The following is a 19,845-nucleotide window of genomic DNA, read 5'->3' as shown; positions in this document are numbered from 1 at the left end:
AGGACCCCCACAGTGGTCCCAGGTTCCCCCTCACCCTTCAGTTTTCCCACAGTCACCCTTTGGCTGGCATGAGGGTGCTACGCTGTGTAGACAGAACCAAGTAATAGGGCTGCCTCCACCGAGACTGTCAGCCCCGAAACTGAGCTGGGTCCTAATCGCCCAGCACAGAGTCCAGCCTGAAGGAGGGCCGGCTGCACGCCCCATCTCTGCGCCCATCAGGGGAAAGTCCAACAGGACCCACTAGGGAGGCCCGGGCGTCCCGGGGTCTGATGTCCCCTTCTGGGACGGGGCTTGGCTGCTGCTGCTGTAGGAACATCGAGGCCCTGTGAGGTGTCCACAGACTCCCTCTGTGTGAGCACTGAGCCTCCTTGTGAGCGACTCGACCCGCACATCTGCCCCTGCACACAACGGGGCCGTGTTCCCGCTGGGAGGAACCCTGGTCTTGCAGCCAGCAGTTGGGTGGGACTGGAGGGCGGGCAGGCCTGACAGATGGTGCCATGCTTTAGAAAATCTTCCATGTGCCAGGCACCTTAGGGTCTGGGGTACAGCAGCGACCAGCCAGGTAGAACCACCTCCCTCGAGGTGCTGACATTAGGGTGAGGAGACGGATCACAGACAGATAAGGAAAACGTTGTTAGTGGGTGCCGAGTACATGGAGACTTAAGTAGGGTGGCATCAGGAAGGTGACAAGGTGAGCAGACACCCAAAAGGGGTGGGGGGGCAGGGGCTCTTTCTGGGGGTCCAGGGTCCAGCAATGAGAAGGTGCTCAGTAAAGTAAGTGGGAGGTGGGGATGCCTGACCTTAACCTTGGGCCCAGCTAAGCTATGCGCTCCTCCCTGCTCCAGGAAGAACAGCCCTCCCCCTCTCCCCACCCTGCTGGGCCCCAGCCAGACCCAAGCCAGCCTGCTCCTTCAGGATGGGTCTCTGCTCTGCTCCTAGCTGCTGGCCTGGAGGAGAAAGGGGGAGGCCTGCAGGAGGGAGAGGGGTTCCCCTGCAGCCCTTCCTGGGGCCCACCTGGGACGTGGGGTGGAGAAAGCACTTGGTCCAGCCGTGGTTACATCGCTGGTCCCCAGCCTCCTCTGGGCGGCCTGCTCTGCTCAGTGGCTTTAGGCTCCACGCTGCCTGGAGCCTTCTGGACCAGGTGGCAGTTGTGAGAAGAGCCAGCTCAAATGTCAGGGCAGCTGGGGGATGGGGTTACACACCCCGGAGACAGGACACGCCTGGCTTATGAGCTGGCAGCTGCTTGCTGCTGGGGGAGGCATGGCCCCACCCCCTTGCCTGGCACTGCCTCAGTGGTCCTCTCTTCCCAGCTCTGCACCTGCACCTGTGGGCGGGTGGGGGGGCGTGGACAGAATCTTTAAAGACACAGAACATAGAATCAGCCAAACCTACCTTTGCTCTTATTAGTTGTGCAGACAAGACCCCCAACCCCAGTGCCTCAGTTTCCCCACCAGGAAAATGGGCTCGTGACCACTTTCTAGGGTTGTTGCTGGGAGGCATGTTGCCTGTGCTCGGCACAGGGTAAGCCAGTGCCTGTCATTGCCCCTGTCTTAGACATATTCTGCCCGGGTGGGGTGCTCTCCCCACAGCTGCTCAGTGGCTCTTGGTGAAGGCGCCGAGGGCTCGGGCAGCTGTACTGGCAGAGTCTGGCAAATAGCACCGGTAGCCAAGGGCACCTTCTGTGAGTGGCTTGTCGAGGCTTTGACAGGGAAGTCAGAGCTGCCTGCGCTCCTCTCAGTCCTGGTACCCCCAGGCAGGGGCTGCTCCCCCAGCCCGTCCTTGATGCCGGAGCATGTATGGTCGCAGCCCCAGCACTGCCCACACCCTGTGAATCAGGCCACAATGGGCACAGTGTGTGAAAGGAGGGCGGCCTGCCTTGCTGGGCGGCTCCAGAAACTGCCTGCCCAGCCCCAGCTCCCTCAGCTCTGGGCCTGTGTGTCTGATCTGAATGGCCACCTGTGCTCCCAGGGGCTGCTTTTCTTACAGAGGAAATCTCTGAGCAGGCTCCAAGTCGGTCACAATGCACCAGAAATGGGCGAGCTGGGCAGCGACTATTGCTCAGATGCCAGCAGCGGGGAGCACAGTGGCTGCAGCCACAAAAAGGAAGCGATGGCCCTGTCTCGGCCCCCTCTGCCCTGTCCCCTCTCGATGCTTCCTGTTGACAAGGCAGGGATGCTCAGGGCTGGCTGCACGGTGGGTGAGCCTGCAGGGTGGGTGAGCTGCTTCTTGGCTGCTGGGGAGGGGGGAGGAGGGGAAAGGGCAGTGTGGCCCTGTAAGGAATTGTGGGAGGCGGGAGAGAATCTGGCCTGGAGAGGTGTCTGCATTCGTCAGTCCCCGTCCCGTCATTCGCAGGCCGCCCCTCTCAGTCCACAAACGCTGATGTCCCTAGCTCAGTGCTGGGTTGGGGGACAGAGGCTTATAAGACCTGCTGCCAGGTGGAGAAATAAAACATCCACAAGTAAACCCAGGGCTGGTGGTAGTTCCTGGGTGAGGTGGGAGGGGTGACAGTAGGTGCCCTGAGCCTTTGGTGAGGGAGCGGTCACCTCCAGGAAGCCTTCTTGGAAGAGGAGGCATTGACACAAGGGGGATGAGGCCAGACTCCAGCGGGTGGAGGGAGAGGACCTTCGTCAAGGATGAGATTGCTGCTTGCTCAGGGCCCAGGTGGTAGCAGCGAACCCCGCTCCTGTTCCTGCCCCACCCGGGAGAGACACAGCCTGCTTGGCAGGTAACGGAGCTGGGTTTATCCTGGCTTTCCACGCAGTGGCTGTATGGGCCTTGCCAGCTTACAGCCTTTCTCTGGGTCCTGCCATGGCGAGATGGGGCTGGCAGATGTCTGTCCACGGCGTGTGGTGAGGGCTCTGTTCGAGGCCGCTTCTCCCAGAGGAGGGACAGGACCCTGCCTGGGCCTCGCCTTGGGAAAGCTAAGCGCAGGTGGTCTCTGCAGCCAGCAGCCACTTTCTTCACCGCCCAGACCCCTGGAAGCTCTGGGGGCTTTGGTGGCCTCGGGTGTCAGCTGTGGTTTGAGCTGCGCATGTCAAGCTTCAGAGTTTGGTTTGGTTAGGTTGAGAGATGTCTGGTTGTCTGTCTCCACACGTGCCTTTCACCGCGGGAAGCGTTGCCCTGTCTGTCTGGGTGTTGCCGTTTCTGAACTCCGCCTCCTGTGTCCCTTCCAGGCCATCAGCATCAGTAAGGCCATCAACACCCAGGAGGCCCCCGTGAAGGAGAAGCATGCCCGGCGTATCCTTCCTGCTCTGGGCCCCAGGGGGTGGTGGGAGGATGTGGGCCTGCCCTGTGTGGCCGCTGACCATGGGCACGGTGCGAGTGGTTTAGTGCCACTGGGGCTTTGTGAGGTCCACCTCCACAGAGACAGGCGCATGTCCTCTTGTGTCCTGGCCTGGCAGAGTCTCCTGCCTCGAGCAGCTCCTGTCAGACTCTGAGCCTCATCTCAGGAACACCATCTATTGTCTTAGACCACTGAGCCCTGTTAATTTTGAGGGGCATGAACTTGCCCTTTCTCTTTTTTTCTTTATTGATTACATATGTATCCTTATCCCACCATTCCCCCATTCCTCTCTCCCCGCCGCCCCCCGCTCATGCCCTCACCCCCCTGGTGTCTGTTTCCATTGGTTAGGCCTACATGCACGCATACAAGTCCTTTGGTTGATCTCTCCCCCTTACCCCCGCCCTCCTCTACCTTCCCTCTGAGGTTTGAGCATTGATCGATGCTTCTGTCTCTGGATCTGTTTTTGTTCATCAGTTTATGTTGTTCATTACATTCCACAAATGAGTGAGATCATGTGATATTTACCTTTCTCTGACTGACTTATTTTGCTTAGCATAAGGCTCTCCAGGTCCATCCATGCTGTTGCAAATGGTAGGAGTTAGTTCTTTTTTACAGCAGCGTAGTATTCCATTGTGCAGACGTACCACAGTTTTCTAATCCACTCATCTGTTAATGGGCACTTAGGCTGTTTCCAAATCTTAGCTATGGTGAATTGTGCTGCTATGAACATAGGGGTGCATATCCTTTCTGATTGGTGTTTCTGTTTTCTTGGGATACATTCCTAGAAGTGGGATTACTGGGTCAAATGGGAGTTCCATTTTTAATTTTTTGAGGAAACTCCATACTGTTCTCCACAGTGGCTGCACCAGTCTGCATTCCCACCAGCAGTGCACGAGGGTTCCTTTTTCTCCTCATGCTCGCCAGCACTTGTCATTTGTTGATTTGTTGATGGTAGCCATTCTGACAGGTGTGAGATGGTACCGCATTATCGTTTTGATTTGCATCTCTCGGATGATTAGTGACTTTGAGCATGTTTTCATATGTCTCTTGGCCTTCCTTATGTCCTCTTTCAAAAAGTATCTATTTAGGTCCGTTGTCCATTTTTTGATTGGGTTGCCTTCCTTTTGTTAAGTTGTATGAGTTCCCTGTAAATGTTGGAGATTAAACCCTTATCGAAGATAACATTGGCAAATATGTTCTCCCATGCAGTGGGCTTTCTTGTTGTTTTGTTGATGGTTTCTTTTCTCTGCAGAAGCTTTTTATTTTTATGTAGTCCCATTTGTTTCTTTTCTCTTTAGTTTCCATTGCCCTAGGACAGTGATGGTGAACCTTTAGAGCTCGGTGTGTCAGCATTTTAAAAAACCCTAACTTAACTCTGGTGCCGTGTCACATATAGAAATTTTTTGATATTTGCAACCATAGTAAAACAAAGATTTATATTTTTGATATTTATTTTATATATTTAAATGCCATTTAACAAAGAAAAATCAACCAAAAAATGAGTTCGCATGTCACCTCTGACAAGCGTGTCATAGGTTCGCCATCACTGCCCTAGGAGCTGTATCAGTGAAGATATTGCTTTGGCATATGTCTGAGATTTTGCTGCCTGTGAGTTCCTCTAAGATTTGTATGGTTTCCCGTCTTATGTTTAAGTCCTTTATCCATCTTGAGTTTATTTTATGTGTATGGTGTAAGTTGGTGGTCTAGTTTCATTTTTTTTGTATGTATCTGTCCAACTTTCCCAGCACCATTTATTGAAGAGACTGTCTTGATTCCATTGTATGCTCTTGCCTCCTTTGTCAAATATTAATTGAGCGTAGTGGTTTGGGTCTATTTATGGGTTCTCTATTCTAGTCCATTGGTCTATATGTCTGTTCTTGTTTTGAGAACAGTGGCTTTGTAATACAGCTTGATATCTGGTATTGAGATCCCTCCTACTTTGTTCTTTCTCAGGATTGCTGCGGCCATTCGGGGTCTTTTTTTATTCCAGATGAATTTTTGGAGAGTTCCTTCTAGGTCTGTGAAATATGCCGTTGGTATTTTAACGGGGATTGCATTGAATCTGTAGATTGCTTTGGGTAGTATGGACATTTTAATGATGTTGATTCTACTATTCCATGAACACGATATGTCCTTCCATATGTTTATGTCTTCCTCTGTCTTTTTTTTCAGTGTCCTGTGGTTTTCTGAGTACAGGTCTTTTACCTCCTTAGTTAAGTTTATTCCTAGGTATCTTAATTTTTTTGATGCAATGATAAATGGGATTGTTTTTTTAATACCTTTTTTTTTTTTAATCCTCATCTGAGGATATTTTTCCATTGATTTTTAGAGAGACTGGAAAAGAGAGGGAAAGACAGAAATATAGATGTGAGAGAAACACGTCAATCGGTTGCCTCCTGCATGCACCCTTACCAAGGCCCGGGCCAGAAAGGAGCCTGCAACCATGGTACATGCCCTTGGTCAGACTCGAACCTGGGTCCCTTCAGTCTGCAGGCCGACACTCTATCCACTGAGACAAACTGGCTAAGGCATTGCCCTTTTTCTTGACCTTTGCTGAGCTCTGTGTGAACCGTGGTGGATGGGGGGAGGAATGTGGGGAGGGGCTCAGCAGCTGTGGGATGGGCGTCACCAAGTGCCCCCGGCCGTCCCCCCGCTGGTCTCTACATGCTGCACTTGGCCTTGACGCTGGTAGGCATCATTCTGGGCACTCACCATGAAAAGGGGGCCTTCACCTTCTGGTCCTATGCCATCGGCCTGCCGCTTCCCAGCAGCTCCATCCTCAGCTGGAAATTCTGCCATGTCCTCCACAAGGTCCTTCGAGATGGGCACCCCAACGTGAGTAGCCTCTGTTCACTGGTCCCCAGAGGGTCTCCTGTTCCAGCCACTGTGCTTCTTGGGGCAGCGGGTGCCCAGGGGAGGCAGGGAGTGTCCCTTTGAAATGAGAGACTCCGTCCCGCCACGCCTGCTGCCCTCTACCTGCCCCTTCCCAGCCTCGCCCTCAGCGTGCCGCCAGCATGGGTCAGTGTGTTGGGCCCTCCTGCCAGCCCTGGGTTCTCCAGCCTCCTCCCTTGTCCCCCTGTCTGCAGGTCCTGCATGACTGCCAGCGGTACCGGAGCAACATCCGGGAGATTGGGGAGCTATGGGTAGGTGCAAAGGCGAGCTTGGTGGCCCCCATCTCTCACCCTCCGCGGAGTCCAGCCGTGGGCCTGCTTGGTGTTCGAGTCCTCAACACTCAGGGCGGAGCAACGGCAGGGCCCTGTGACGGTGTCTTTCTTCATTTTCTCAGAGCAGAAGTTAGTGATGCCTTCTGGGGTGACAGTGGGGGCGTTGCAGCCTTGCTCTAGAAGACCTGGTACAGGAAGTTCCAAAGGCATGACTAGGCGCCTCCAGCCCCTCAGGCCGAGTCAGGAAACGCAGCAGTGCCCGTTCTGGACGGTCATGGTGGCGGTTAGAGCCCATGGGAGGGGTGCAGGCTTCTGGGCCCCCAGACTGGCTGCTTTAGAATCTCAGATTGGAATCTGTGTGCTCGGGAAGCTCCCAGAAGATTCTTATTCACGGGCAAGTCTGAGAGCCCGGGAGCTGGTCATCTAGGTCCCCCCCCTGCACCCTCCAGAATCAGAGGTGGAGAGAGAACCTCTGGCCTCTTTGTCCTCTGGGAGCAATGCTAGAGCCCCGCCAGGCAGGGCGCCCCTGGAGCCAGGGCCGCAGGAGCCCGGGCCGCTGTGTTTCACCGGAAGTCAGGAAAACAGCAGCAGGGTGCCATGTGCAGACGCACGTCCAGCTGGCGTGGCCACGGGGAAGCAGTGTTAGGAGGTGACAGGAGGCACCTGGGAGGGCATAGACACGCGCCTGTTGGAGTGTGCCTCCCGGTCTGCTGCAAGCATTGTCATAAAGTATCTCAACCCAGAACTGGCCTGCTGCCTAGACAAGGAGCTCTTGTCACAGGAGTTGCTTTGGCAAAACTGGCAAGGAGTATGATTAAAAAAGCAAAATGAAAGAGTTTTTGACAAAGGGCATTGGTGGAGGTTCCCAGGAGAAGAGTCAGTTGCCTCTGGCTGGTTAACGTTTGTTGAGTGAATAAGTGATTGGTGGGTGAAGGAGTGACACTCGGCTGTCACCTGGTGTCCCACCTCAGCGTCCTGATCTGCCTCGTGGCGTGCCAGGGCCTATGGGACTCTCGGGCACCTTCCTGGGCAGTGGGCGCTGATCCAGCTCCTCCCTCCACAGGGCCATTTGCACGATCGGTACGGACAGCTGGTCAATGTTTACACCAAACTCCTGCTGACCAAGATCTCCTTCCACCTCAAGGTGGTGTCCTCGGGAGGGTCGTGGGGCGGAGGGGCCCTGGGATTTCCTTCCTGATGTCCTGGGACCTGGTGGAGGGCAGGTCCTGTTCTGTCCCAGCCTGATCCAAGGGGACACGGGGATGCGGGGTTCCCAGAAGTCAGAGCCTCTTGATGTGTTTTCTGCGGACACTGGAGGTGGTCTTGGCCTTGCCCTTGGGTCTGAGCAGCCTCTTTGCCCTGGCTGGAGGTGTCCCATCTTCTGTCCTTGGTCTTCGGTCCCTCCCAGTCCCTCCTCAGCCAGCACCCCGGGCAGAGGGCAGCTCCACAGGTCGGGGGCTTCTCTAGCCTCTTCCCCTCCCTCAGAAGTTAGAACTGGTTCTGGGCCTGCTGTTGAATAGGGTGTCCTCTCTGCAGCACCCCCAGTTTCCTGCGGGCCTCGAGGTGACAGACGAGGTGTTGGAGAAGGCAGCTGGGACTGACATCAACGACATGTGAGTCTCTCCAGAAGGTGGAGTGGCCTGGCGCCGTTTCCTCCTTCTCCCTCGGTTTCCCTGTTTGTCCCTAAAGTCTCCAGGTTCCCACGTGTCAGTGGCTCTCTGGGGCCAAAGGTCATGTTCCCTGGAGATGAAGATAACATTGAGGGGATGGGATTTGTTTGGAATTAGGTGTTTTTGGCTGAAGGGTCGTCGTGCTGTGCAAAGGCGTGTTGATGAACTGTGGAGGGGTCTCCCAGGGGCATGCCTCCTACCACTCTCTCTCAACCCTCTCGCCTCCCCCGCAGCTTCCAGCTCACCGTGGAGATGTTCGATTACATGGACTGTGAGCTGAAACTGTCTGAATCAGGTGAGCCGGGAGGGACCAGGTGTGGGAACCTGGAGACTAGGAATCAGGGGTGCCTCTGTGAGCCAGACTAGCCTGGCTTCCCATTCCTGCCTGCGCTGCCCAGGGGTCCATCCAGGACTGCAGCCACCTCTCCCACTGCCCGGTCAAGCTCCTGTTCAGGCTGCACTCCTGTGAGCCCCACCGCCCCGTCCCCTCGCCGCGAGCGCGGCCCGAGGTCCAGCCCGAGCCCCAGGGGGCGTATGTGGACTGGCATGTACTGGTTCAGAAATGAGAAGTTGAGAAGCTAATTAGAAGTAGTAATGATAAGCTCATTACCTATTAACATAAATGACATACTTGTTATGAAAAAAAATATCCCTATTTTTCTTTTTTTTTTTTGGTTAATTTTGGGGATAGTTCCAGGGGCCGGTGTGAGATCTGTTCCTGCCACCACATGAACCCACTCCTGTTCCAGGGCGGGGCCACCAGGAGCTCCCGCCCCAGAGAGTTAGTTTGGGTCATCTTGCCCGTGTTCCGCTATAAAAGGCCCCTGAGTCGTGTTGGACTTCCCTGCCCAGGAACTGGCAGCCTTTGGACAGGAAACCTCAGGGTCCCCTTCCCAGGGCCGAAGAGGTGATTGTTGTGGGCCACAGCTTCAGAATAACTTGTGGGTGACTCATGCTGGCGGGCTGCCTACTTGTCGTCTCTGCCCAAATGCCTTTTTAAGGGAAAATCGGGAGTTAGAAAGAGGTGTGTCTGGGCAGCCTCCTGGCATCCCGGTCTGGGTGGGCCTGTGGGCAGCTTGGCGTTGAACCTCCATGCCCAGGAGGGTGGCCCTGCCCCGGACCCAACTAGGGCATGTGTCCAGGGCCATGGCTGCCAGCCTGGACCCTGGCAGAAATGTGTCATGTAGGAGCTGAGTCCTGCTGTCCCCACCCCTGTGCTGCTCTTGGCCAGGGTGGGGGCTGAGTTGGGGGGGACAGGGGTCCCCACCAGGGAAGGTGGAGAAAGCCCCCAGTTCAGTGATGTCTTAATGAAGCACAGAGAAGGGCATCCTGGCAGCATCTCCTGGAGGGAGGTGCAGGGGCGTTGCCCACCCGGGGGTTGCTCCTTGCTGCTTGGTTTATAGCAGCCAAAGATGGGAACGTCCTGAGCGCCCCTCAGTGGAGAAATGGCTGTGTCTCAGAAAAACCCCAAATCGAACTTCATAGGTGTTCTCAGTTTTTACAAGGAAAATGTACTTGACATGGAATTAAAAGTTAAGTTTTAAAAAGGCGAGGGTCAGCACTTAGCTCCAGCCTTTTCGTCCCCTCCCTCCTGGGCATTCTCGTGTCACATGGAGGTTCGCCAGTGGTCCCAGCGCAGGCAAGGTGACAGGAGGACTCAGAGTTGGGGCCCGCCCGTCTGGAGCAGTGTCCCGGGTCCGTGTCCCGTGTGGGCGCTCTGGCGGCTCTCCGTCCTGGCGGGCTGCCTACTTGTTGTCTCTGCCCAGAGGAGGGGCTGGGGGGTGGGCAGCCTCATGTTTGTCCTTGTCCCTCCTACTTGGATGATCTGATGAAAGGCTAGATTGTCAGGGTCCAGGGAGGTTGGCACTGGGCACAAGTTTGGGGTCACGGGTTTTACAGAGCTGCGTCCTGACTCTGCTGCTGCAGCTGCTTCCAGGGCCACCCTGAGGCTCTCAGGAAAGCCTGTCCAGGCTGAGCTGGATCCCATTTGCCCGACCTTGTCACCCTAGTTTGAGGGAGCACTGCCCTCAGTCTGGAGCAGCCACAGCGCATGGGGCTCCCATTCTAGATGTAAGGAGCCCATTGGTATCTGAGGAACAGAATCTCACTGCCCAGCTGGGAGTGGGAAAGCCAGGCTCCCCAGGACGGCACCTCCCAGGCTTCTGTGATGATGCCATGAGACTCTCCACACCAGGGCTGTCACTAGGCTCCCGTCAGCTCTGCCTGTGTCTCCTGGCTCCCTGTGCTCACACTCCTTCTGCCTGCCCCCCCTTCCCCCCTCCAGTCTTTCGGCAGCTCAACACAGCTATCGCCGTGTCCCAGATGTCTTCAGGCCAGTGCCGCCTGGCCCCCCTCATCCAGGTCATCCAGGACTGCAGCCACCTCTACCACTACACGGTCAAGCTCATGTTCAGGCTGCACTCTTGTGAGTCCCACTGCCCCGGTCCCCTCACCATGACTGCGGCCCCTGAGGTCCAGCCTGAGCCCCAGGGGGCTTATATAGACTGGCATGTACTGGATCAGAGATGAGAAATTAATAGAAGTAGCAACGATGAGCTCATTACCCATTAATATAAATGACATACTTGTTATGAAAAATCCCTAGTTTTCAAAGCAAACACTCTGAGAAAAGCGGTGCAGTTGACGTGTGTGCCAGTCTCTTGGACGCCTGGTCTCAGAGCGGCCCCTCGCTGCCCCTGCGCCAGTCGGTGCTAGTGTCTCCGTGGGGTTCGGAAAGGGGCTTGTCCTCAGGCCCCACTTGGACAGCGCTGGCCTGGGGCATTGAAGCCATTCGAATATCAGACCAGGGCAAACTTGAGTCTAAAGAAGCTTCACTGTGCCTCCGAAGCTGGGCCCAGGGTTTGGCCGTGGTCTTGGGACCACCCTGTCCACTCACATTTCTTCCCTCCATGGTGAGGACTTGGCTGGGTGGTAGTGATCCCTCTAGTCCAGGGGTGGGCAAACTTTTTGACTCGAGGGCCACAATGGGTTCTTAAACTGGACCGGAGGGCCGGAACAAAAGCATGGATGGAGTGTTTGTGTGAACTAATACAAATTCAAAGTAAACATCATTACATAAAAGGGTACGGTCTTTTTTTTTTTTTTTAGTTTTATTCATTTCAAACGGGCCGGAGCGGGCCGTAGTTTGCCCATGGCTGCTCTAGTCTGTGGCGGCTTGTAGAAGGGGGAGGAATAGGCAGCGGAAGGGAGGGGGGAATGTGAAGTCTCGGCGGCCACAGAGTGGTGAGCAGAGATGCAAGTCATCAAGCTGTTCCGCCCCAGGTCTCCCAGCAGACACCCTGCAAGGCCACAGGGACCGGTTCCACGAGCAGTTTCACAGGTATCAGCAGGCAGGGCTGCGGGCATGTCTGGGGCTGGGGCTGCCAGGGGCCAGGCTCCCCTCTGACCTCCGCGTGTGTCCCCGCAGCCTCAGGAACTTCTTCCGCAGAGCGTCCGACATGCTCTACTTCAAGCGCCTCATCCAGATCCCCCGACTGCCCGAGGTGCCTGCCCTGCTTTCCACTCTGGGTTCTGAGCCCTTGGACGACCCCGGGTGCCTAGCAGGGCCCCATGTGGGCTCTGGGGATGGCCAGGGAAGGCTCCTGGGTTGGGGGGGGGGCACCCTGAGCAGCTCTCACCTATGGCCCTTGCAGGGACCCCCCAACTTCCTGCGGGCCTCGGCGCTGGCTGAGCACATCAAGCCAGTGGTGGTGATCCCCGAGGAGGCTCCCGAGGACGAGGAGCCCGAGAACCTCATTGAGATCAGCACGGGCCCCCCCGCCGGGGAGCCAGCGGTGAGTGGCCCCTCATTCTGCAGGGGGGTTTGGGGTGATTGGGCCTCCCTCAGCTCCTTCCTTCTGGCCTGGAGGGTGGGGCTCACGGTGCTTTGCTGTGGCAGGTGGTGGCTGACCTTTTTGACCAGACGTTTGGACCCCCCAATGGCTCCATGAAGGATGACAGGTGAGGCCTGGGACACCCTGGGACAGGGCTGGCCGTGGCCTCCATGGAGCTGTGGTCAGGAGAGGCCACAGGCGGGGGATGTGAACTGGAGACACCCAGATCCCCAGAAGCCGCTGATAAGACCACAGTTCCTGTGCGGGATCTTCTGATTGTCCTGGCTGACTGAACTTGAACGCCAGACTGTGTGGGCCTCAGAAAACCCTGCCTGCCCGACCTCTGTCCCCAGGGACCTCCAGATCGAGACCTTGAAGAGAGAGGTGGAGACACTCCGGGCTGAGCTGGAGAAGATCAGGCTGGAGGTGAGGGGACATGGACCAAGGGGAGGCCTCAGGCTGTGCGACTGCACCCAGCACCTGTACCCAGCACCCGCATGCGGGCCCAACACAGTCCTTCCTCCCACCACAGGCCCAGCGGTACATCTCCCAGCTGAAGGGCCAGGTGAACACGTTGGAGGCCGAGCTGGAAGAGCAGCGGAAGCAGAAGCAGAAGGCGCTGGTGGACAACGAGCAGCTCCGCCACGAGCTGGCCCAGCTGCGGGCGGCCCAGCTGGAGGGCGAGCGGAACCAGAGCCTGCGCGAAGAGGCCGAGAGTGCGTGGCCAGGCCGGGGTGGCCGAGCCCAGTGGGAGGGTCTGGTCCCCAGTGGAGGGACCTCTGCCGAGCTGGGGTCACAGCCTCACCTCTCACCTGCAGAGAAGGCCAGTGTCACGGAGGCGCGCTACACCAAGCTGAAGGAGCAGCACAGCAAGCTCATCGCCACACACGCCGAGCTGCTCAGGAAGGTAGGCCGTGCAGGCAACTGGCGGGAGGAGGGAGGCCTGGCAGCGGCAGAGTGTGAGCCCATCCCCTGTCCACGCAGAATGCAGACACGGCCAAGCAGCTGACGGCCAAGCAGCAGAACCAGGAGGAGGTGGCGCGAGTGAAGGAGCAGCTGGTGTTCCAGATGGAGCAGGTGAAGCGGGAGTCAGAGATGAAGGTGCGTCATGTGCATAGACCCTGACTCTGGAGCCCCCAGCACCACTGTCCCTGTGACACACTGTCCCCGTGACACACTGTCCCCTGTCCCAGCTGGAGGAGCAGAGTGACCAGTTAGAGAAGCTCAGGAGGGAGCTGGAGGCCAAGTCCGGGGAGCTGGTGCGCGTGCAGCAGGACCTGAGCCGCACGGAGCAGGTGAGCTGCTGGCCAGGGTGGCCTGGTCGGGCGGGACAGGCGTCAGGGTCCTCTTCCCGTGAACTGGGCCACGCCTCGACGCTACCAGGTTGGTTCAGTGGCCCCTCGGCCATCCTGGCCTGTGGCTGTGACCCAGCACGCAGGGAACACACAGGACATGGGCCCTGGCCTTACAGAAGCTCACAGTTTCAGGGGATAGTGAAGACTGTGAACTTGGGTGGGGTGGGCCTGAGGGGTGGTAGGCACCTGGCAGCCCTGCCCACCGCCTGGTGTTCACAGAGCGGGTCGGAGCTGAGTTCACGGCTGGATATGCTGAGTGCAGAGAAGGAGGCGCTGAGCAGTGCTGTGCGGCAGCAGGAGGCCGACCTGCAGGCCGCCCAGAGCCTGGTGCAGGAGAAGGAGGCAGCGCTCAGCCAGGAGCAGCAGCGCCATTCCCAAGAGAGGGCCGAGCTGCAGGGGCGGCTGGCAGACAAGGTAGTGTGCCTCTCCCACCCCGTGTGACAGCTGGCTCGAGACCATCATACCCACAGCCCAGCCCTGAGAGTGGATGAGTTAGGGGGTCTCTATGCTCACAGGGCTGTGCTTTCATCTGGTACCTCCGGGACATTTTCACCCCTCCAAAGAGAAACCCCCCCCCCCAATAAGCAGTTAGTCTGCACCCACTCCTCCAGCCCCTGGCACCTCTAATCAGCTCTCTTCTCTGGATTTGACTGTTCCGGACTTCCATAGAAATGGAGTTGTACAGTAGGGCCGGCTTCTTCGCTCAGCAGGTTTTCAGGGCTCACCTGTTTGAGAACTTCCTTCCTCTCCATGGCCCAGGGACATTGTGCTGTGTGGAGGGACCACACGTTGCTTACCCATCGCCAGCTGATGGACACTTGGTTGTTTTCACTTTCTGGTTATTGTGAATGATGCTGCTGTGGACATTTGTGTACATGGTTTTGTGTGGACATGTTTTTCATATGTAACCACGGTGGATTTTCTGGGTCACGTGGTAACGCTATTTAACTTTTTGAGGAACTACCAGTGTTCTCCAAAGTGGCTGCACCATTTTCCCTTCCCACTGGGAGTGTACGTGGGTTCCAGTTTCCCTACATCCTTGCCAGCACTTGTCATTGTCTGTCTGTGGTTAGCCATCCTAGTGGGTTCAAGTGGTACTTCATTATAGTTTTTAATTTGTTTTTGTGATGGCTTTTTAAAATGTTGTGTTTTTTTTAATGGGTTTTAGAGAGAGAGGAAGGGACAGATAGAGAGAGAGAAACATCAGTGAGAGAGAAACATTGATTGGCTGCTTCCTGCACGCCCTTATTGGGGATCAAGCCCACAATCTGGGCACATGCCCTGACCTGGCATTGAACCAGTGACCTCTTAGTTCATGGGTTGATGCTCAACCACTGAGCCACACCGGCCAGGCCTCATTCTCATTGTGGTTCTGATGTGTTTCCCTGGTGGCAAATGACATTGAGCATTTTTTGTGTTCCTCCCATTTGCATGTCTTGGGAGAAATGTCTGTTCAGACCATTTGCCTCCTTTCTAACTGGTGTTTGTCTTTCTACTCCTGAGCTGTCCAGCACACTCTTGAGGGGCCCCATCCCTGGGGTGGAGCTGGGCGTGTCCTCCGACTCCTCCCCAGCGAGGGGCTGGGCTGGGTCCTGTCCAGCTGGTGTGAGGCCGCACCTGGGCAGGTCTCCAGGCTGCCTCCTCCCCTCCCGCAGGAGTCTCGGGAGCAGGGGCTGCAGCAGAGGCTCCTGGACGAGCAGTTCGAGGTGCTGCGGCGCTCTGCCGCCGAGGCCGAGCGCATCCTGCAGGACGCCGTGGGCAAGCTGGACGACCCCCTGCACCTGCGCTGCACCAGCTCCCCGGGTAGGGCCGCCGGCCGGGCACTCAGCCACCTGCTTTCCTGATCAGCTGGCAGGAAAGGTCTGCCCCTCAACTCTTCTCCCTTTGCTTGTAGACTACCTAGTGAGCAGGGCCCAGGTGGCCCTGGACGCCGTGAGCGCCCTGGAGACGGGCCACGCACAGTACCTGACCTCCAGATCAGGTGAGTGCAGGGCAGGACTGGGCAGGGAGAGGCCAGGGCACTTGGGTGCTGGTTCCACCAGCCCTGGCTGCCTCTTGCTTTCGGGTGGTTTCCCGCAACAGGTGCCCCCACCATGCCCACCTGGGAGCCTGCCCTGTAGGCCTGGGTCACAGACCTGGGTTTGGTTCTCGCTCTGCTGTTTTCTAGCTGCATGACCTTCGCCTAGTACCTTCTCCCCTCTGAGCCCTCCTCCTCATCCGTGGACTGGGTGCGGGCACCTGTCTTAGAGGGCATGGCGCCTGCTCCCAGGTGCTGGCCAGGACTCGCTCCATGGCAGCAGCGTTAGGGTCTCGTTCCTCTCCTTGCCCATAGATGCTTCTGCCCTGGTGGCAGCCCTGACCCAGTTCTCTCACCTGGCTGCGGACACCATCATCAACGGCAGTGCCACCTCTCACCTGGCCCCCACCGACCCTGCCGACCGTAAGTGGGCCCAGGCTGTGTCCCGCCGGTTCTCACGGTGGACCAGGGCGGGTGGGCGCCTGCAGACAGGTCCTGGCGTCAGAGCCTGGGCAGGAGCCTGTATGGAGACTCCTCCCAAGGTCCTCGGGCGCCGGCTCCCCTGACAGCCCTCTCCCCCAGGCCTGATCGACGCCTGCCGGGACTGTGGGGCCCGGGCTCTGGAGCTCGTGGGGCAGCTGCAGGATCCGCAGGCTGTGCAGCAGGCCCAGCCCGACCGGGTGCGGAGCCCCCTGCAGGCCATCCTCCAGCTGGGCCAGGTGAGGGTGCAGCCCGGTGCTGAGTGTGGGCTGGGCTCTGGTGGAGGGCAGTGGGTTGGGTCCCCAACTTTTCTGCACCTTTCTCCAGTTTGGGCTGACCAGGTGCTGGGGGACAGAGCACGAGTCCTGCTGCCCCAGGCTCCCTGTGGGGTGGTTGGGGGTTGAATTCACCCCATCTGAGCCCTGGGTGCCTGCCTCCCCCAGGAGCTGAAGCCCAAGAGCCTGGACGTGCGTCAGGAGGAGCTGGGGGCCCTGGTGGACAAGGAGATGGCGGCCACGTCCTCGGCCATCGAGGAGGCCGTGCGGAGGATCGAGGTAGGACCGGTGCAGTCCTGCAGGACGCTGGGCAGGGTGGGCTGAGAGTAGGCTGCGCCCCCCTCTGCCAAGGACAGATGGCTTGTGCAGGTCTGGACGGGGAGGCAGCCCTGATGTGGTGCCCTGAGCCGAGCCCACCCCTCCTGGTGCAGCGGCTGCTCCAGCAGCCCTCTTCCTCCCGCGTTGCCCTCCTCCCAGCCGGCTCACAGCTGTGTCCTTGGTGCAGGACATGATGAACCAGGCCCGCCACGCCAGCTCAGGGGTGAAACTGGAGGTGAATGAGAGGTGAGCCCACTTCTGCCCCCAGGCCCGGGACGAAGCAGGTTCCCACCGCCTCCCAGCACCAGCCATCTGCCCTCCGAACTGCTCGCTTTCCAGAAGCACGGGGATGAGCAGCACACCCCATCCTGTGGGCCCCGTGTCAGGCCCCCTAGCCCCCCAAATTCCTAACCCCCTGTGGCTTCCTGGCCACACTACAGCAGCTTGCCCTCTCTTCCCACCCCTCCAACCCATAGGATCCTCAAGTCCTGCACAGACCTCATGAAGGTGAGTGGCCAGCTGGGACCCCAGGGGCGGGCTGTAGCTGAGAAGGCTGCCCCCAGTGTGACATAAGGCTTGGTCTTGGCAGGCCATCCGGCTCCTGGTGACCACATCCACCAGCCTGCAGAAGGAGATTGTGGAAAGCGGCAGGGTGAGCTGGGCCTTCGGGGGAGAGGGTAGGGGTCCCTCAGCTACTCCTGAAGGGCCACTGCTCCAGCGCCCTTCTCATCCCAGGCCACAGGGCTCCTTTGGGCAGGAGACTCCTGAAGGGTTCAGTGATGAGACCCCCCAGGGTGCACACCTGCCTGGGAGTCAGCTGAACCCCCACAGCCCAGAGAAGAGCCCTGGGGAGCACCCATTGCCACCTGTGATGTCATTGACTGGTCTGCCCTGCCCTCTTGTCGCCACTAGGGGGCAGCCACGCAGCAGGAATTTTACGCCAAGAACTCAAGGTGGACTGAAGGCCTCATCTCCGCCTCCAAGGCCGTCGGCTGGGGAGCCACGCAGCTGGTGTATGTCGCCCCAGGTGGGGGGCAGCAGGGAGTGTGGTGCCCAGGGTCTGAGGAGGGAGTGTGGGGTGGCCCTGATCTGGGGTTGGAGACCCAGGCCCTGCCCGCTCTGCCCCCAGGGAGTCGGCTGACAAGGTGGTGCTTCACACGGGCAAGTACGAAGAGCTCATCGTCTGCTCCCACGAGATTGCGGCCAGCACGGCCCAGCTGGTGGCAGCCTCCAAGGTGAGGCTCCATGCCCGGCCCAGCCTCTGCTCAGGTTCCCCACCTCCTGGCTGCGATGGATACACCGCATGTGGCCAGGAGACCTCGGGATGGGTGGTCCCATGGGGGCCACCCTGCATCCTGACCCACCCCACGCTCCCCAGGTGAAGGCCAACAAGGACAGCCGCCACCTGAGCCGCCTGCAGGAGTGCTCCCGCACCGTCAACGTGATGGCCGCCAACGTGGTGGCCTCCACTAAGTTGGGCCAAGAGCAGATCGAAGAGAGAGGTGACAGCTGGGGGCCTGGGAGTGGCGTGGGGGGAGCGGGCGGGGACCCAGACACTTACCCCGTCTCTGGTCACAGACACCATGGACTTCTCTGGCATGTCCCTCATCAAGCTGAAGAAGCAGGAGATGGAGACCCAGGTAGGTGCCTGTGCCAACCCCAGAGCCACCCCACTTCCTGGTGCTTGGGCAGCCTCTAGGCCTGTCCCTCCCCTAGGGCCGAGCTCCCAGAGGGCTCTGCTGAGCGGTGCTCGCCGGCAGGTGCGGGTCCTGGAGCTGGAGAAGACGCTGGAGGCGGAGCGCGTGCGGCTGGGGGAGCTTCGGAAGCAGCACTACGCACTGGCCGTGGGGGTGGGGACGCCTGCAGAGGAGGAGCCCGGCCTGCCCAGCGCTGCCCCCCACAGCGGGACCTCCAGGAAGCCACCCCTGGCCCAGAAGCCCAGTGTGGCCCCCAGGCAGGACCACCAGGTAGGACCACCAGGTGCCAGGCACCAGTGCTGGGATGGGGAGGGGCCCTGGAGGGTGCTGCCAGCCTCTTGCTCCCAGGTCTGCGGGACCCGGGGCCTTGGGAAGGTCAGAAAACCCTGACCAGCAGGAGCAAAATGCTGACCCAGCAACATGGGGAGCTCGGCTCACTCAAGAGGAAGATGTGGGGGCTGAGGAGACAAGGACGCAGGGGGCCTGGCTGGTTATGCACCCCTTGCAATGCCAGTGAGCACCTCACCTTTGACCCCTGCAGCTGGACAAAAAGGATGGCGTCTGCCCTGCTCAACTCATGAACTCCTAGGCTCTGAGGGGTCCAGCGGGAGCCTGGCAGGCGGCCTGGGTCTCACGTGGCTACCGTGACTCGGCTAAGGAGGCATTGAGGGGCGCTGCGCGCGCACCAGGTGGCCGGGCCTGCCCACGGCCTGGATCAGTGTCCGCGAGGTCCAGCCCTTGCTGCGCCCCTGGATCTCGGCCGCGCGGGGCTGACAGGGCAGTTCTCCTGGATGTGAGTTATCTACCTGCCACGGGACCGAGAGCATCCAGGCTCAGCAGGCCGGAGCCACGGTTCAGGAAATACACAGACATTTGTATGTTCCCAGCTAGAGCTTTTCCTTGTGAGTTTGTATTCGGCGCGCTGGGAGCAGGGCCATGGGGGTGGGGTGGGCAGGGCCTCCCCTGCCTTTTGGACTCGAGGTCTGAGGTGAGAGGTGAGCAGAACACAGTGCTGGCTGTCGGGACTGCGTGAGTCTCCCTGGGCTTTGGTCTCTGGGACACTGATTCCATGGAGATGGGACTTGGGCAAAGCAGGTCTGGGACAGCGCCCTTTCTCCTCGGGCCTCGCTCTCCGGCACCAGTGATGGGGGTGCTGAGGAGGACGTGGTCTGCGGGGAGAGGCGGGCCGGGTTCTGCCGTGGGCCAGGCAGGGTTGACAGCCCCATGCCTGCTGGGCACAGGTGGTGCCCTCGCTCCTGGAGTCTGTTCCCGCTGAAATCCGGTGGCCACCCGCTTCCTGTTTTTCATTCCTATCTGGCTGCCCCGGCCCTGGAGGCCCAGCTCTGGGCTCTCCCCACTGCCCACCTCCACCTCCCGGGCCACGAGGTTTCCAGCTCAGCCAGAAGGAGCCCAGAACCATCGCCCTGCCGCCATCCTCCGGACCAACGGGGCCTTGTGCTCCACAGAAGGGGCAGCCCCCCTCCGCCCGGTGCTGAAGCCCAGCGTGGCCTCCCTGCCACTGAAGGAGGACTCGAAAGAACTGCATTGCTGAGACCCCCTTGGGGAGTGGTTGGGTGGGGTGGGGCCCTGGCTGGGGGAAGGGACCAGCCCTGCAAGGACCACCCCCTGCGTCCAGTACCCACTGTGTCGGGATGAGCACAAGGATCCATTTCTGGGCTTAGAGTTCAGTGTTTCCTTGGATTGGGGTCCAATTGGCAATAAAATGCACTTTGACTGTGGTCACTGTTGCCCC

The 19,845-nt window shown here is 58.8% G+C and overlaps 1 protein-coding gene across 8 annotated transcripts in view; it reads left to right on the top strand.

The window, feature by feature from the left end:
• Positions 1-19,835, top strand: part of HIP1R (huntingtin interacting protein 1 related) — a 29,199-nt gene extending 9,364 nt beyond the window's left edge. The window contains exons 2-32 of one of the 8 annotated variants that reach the window (XM_036353624.1): positions 3,174-3,237; positions 5,976-6,118; positions 6,370-6,426; positions 7,511-7,591; positions 7,984-8,060; positions 8,351-8,412; positions 10,402-10,542; positions 11,400-11,457; positions 11,545-11,620; positions 11,771-11,911; positions 12,016-12,077; positions 12,304-12,376; positions 12,483-12,666; positions 12,769-12,857; positions 12,935-13,051; positions 13,144-13,245; positions 13,525-13,719; positions 14,961-15,108; positions 15,200-15,286; positions 15,638-15,745; positions 15,905-16,041; positions 16,246-16,356; positions 16,583-16,641; positions 16,872-16,902; positions 16,985-17,047; positions 17,308-17,408; positions 17,525-17,630; positions 17,774-17,897; positions 17,974-18,035; positions 18,156-18,362; positions 18,634-19,835. In XM_036353624.1, the coding sequence (XP_036209517.1) occupies positions 3,174-3,237; positions 5,976-6,118; positions 6,370-6,426; positions 7,511-7,591; positions 7,984-8,060; positions 8,351-8,412; positions 10,402-10,542; positions 11,400-11,457; positions 11,545-11,620; positions 11,771-11,911; positions 12,016-12,077; positions 12,304-12,376; positions 12,483-12,666; positions 12,769-12,857; positions 12,935-13,051; positions 13,144-13,245; positions 13,525-13,719; positions 14,961-15,108; positions 15,200-15,286; positions 15,638-15,745; positions 15,905-16,041; positions 16,246-16,356; positions 16,583-16,641; positions 16,872-16,902; positions 16,985-17,047; positions 17,308-17,408; positions 17,525-17,630; positions 17,774-17,897; positions 17,974-18,035; positions 18,156-18,362; positions 18,634-18,681 (3,114 nt within the window). In that variant the 3' untranslated portion in view covers positions 18,682-19,835. Of the gene's footprint in view, positions 1-3,173; positions 3,238-5,975; positions 6,119-6,369; positions 6,427-7,510; positions 7,592-7,983; positions 8,061-8,350; positions 8,413-10,401; positions 10,543-11,399; positions 11,458-11,544; positions 11,621-11,770; positions 11,912-12,015; positions 12,078-12,303; positions 12,377-12,482; positions 12,667-12,768; positions 12,858-12,934; positions 13,052-13,143; positions 13,246-13,524; positions 13,720-14,960; positions 15,109-15,199; positions 15,287-15,637; positions 15,746-15,904; positions 16,042-16,245; positions 16,357-16,508; positions 16,642-16,871; positions 16,903-16,984; positions 17,048-17,307; positions 17,423-17,524; positions 17,631-17,773; positions 17,898-17,973; positions 18,036-18,155; positions 18,363-18,633 lie in introns of those variants that run through there. The other 7 variants (XM_036353625.1, XR_004974823.1, XR_004974824.1 and 4 more) reach the window with 7 other exon arrangements.
• The last annotated feature ends 10 nt before the right edge of the window (positions 19,836-19,845 follow it).

The sequence above is a fragment of the Myotis myotis genome, unplaced genomic scaffold, assembly GCF_014108235.1.
Source record: "Myotis myotis isolate mMyoMyo1 unplaced genomic scaffold, mMyoMyo1.p scaffold_m19_p_20, whole genome shotgun sequence".
NCBI classification, from domain to species: Eukaryota; Metazoa; Chordata; class Mammalia; order Chiroptera; family Vespertilionidae; genus Myotis; species Myotis myotis.
Note: the sequence above shows the minus strand (reverse complement) of the source record. Positions and strands in the feature narration are given on the sequence as shown.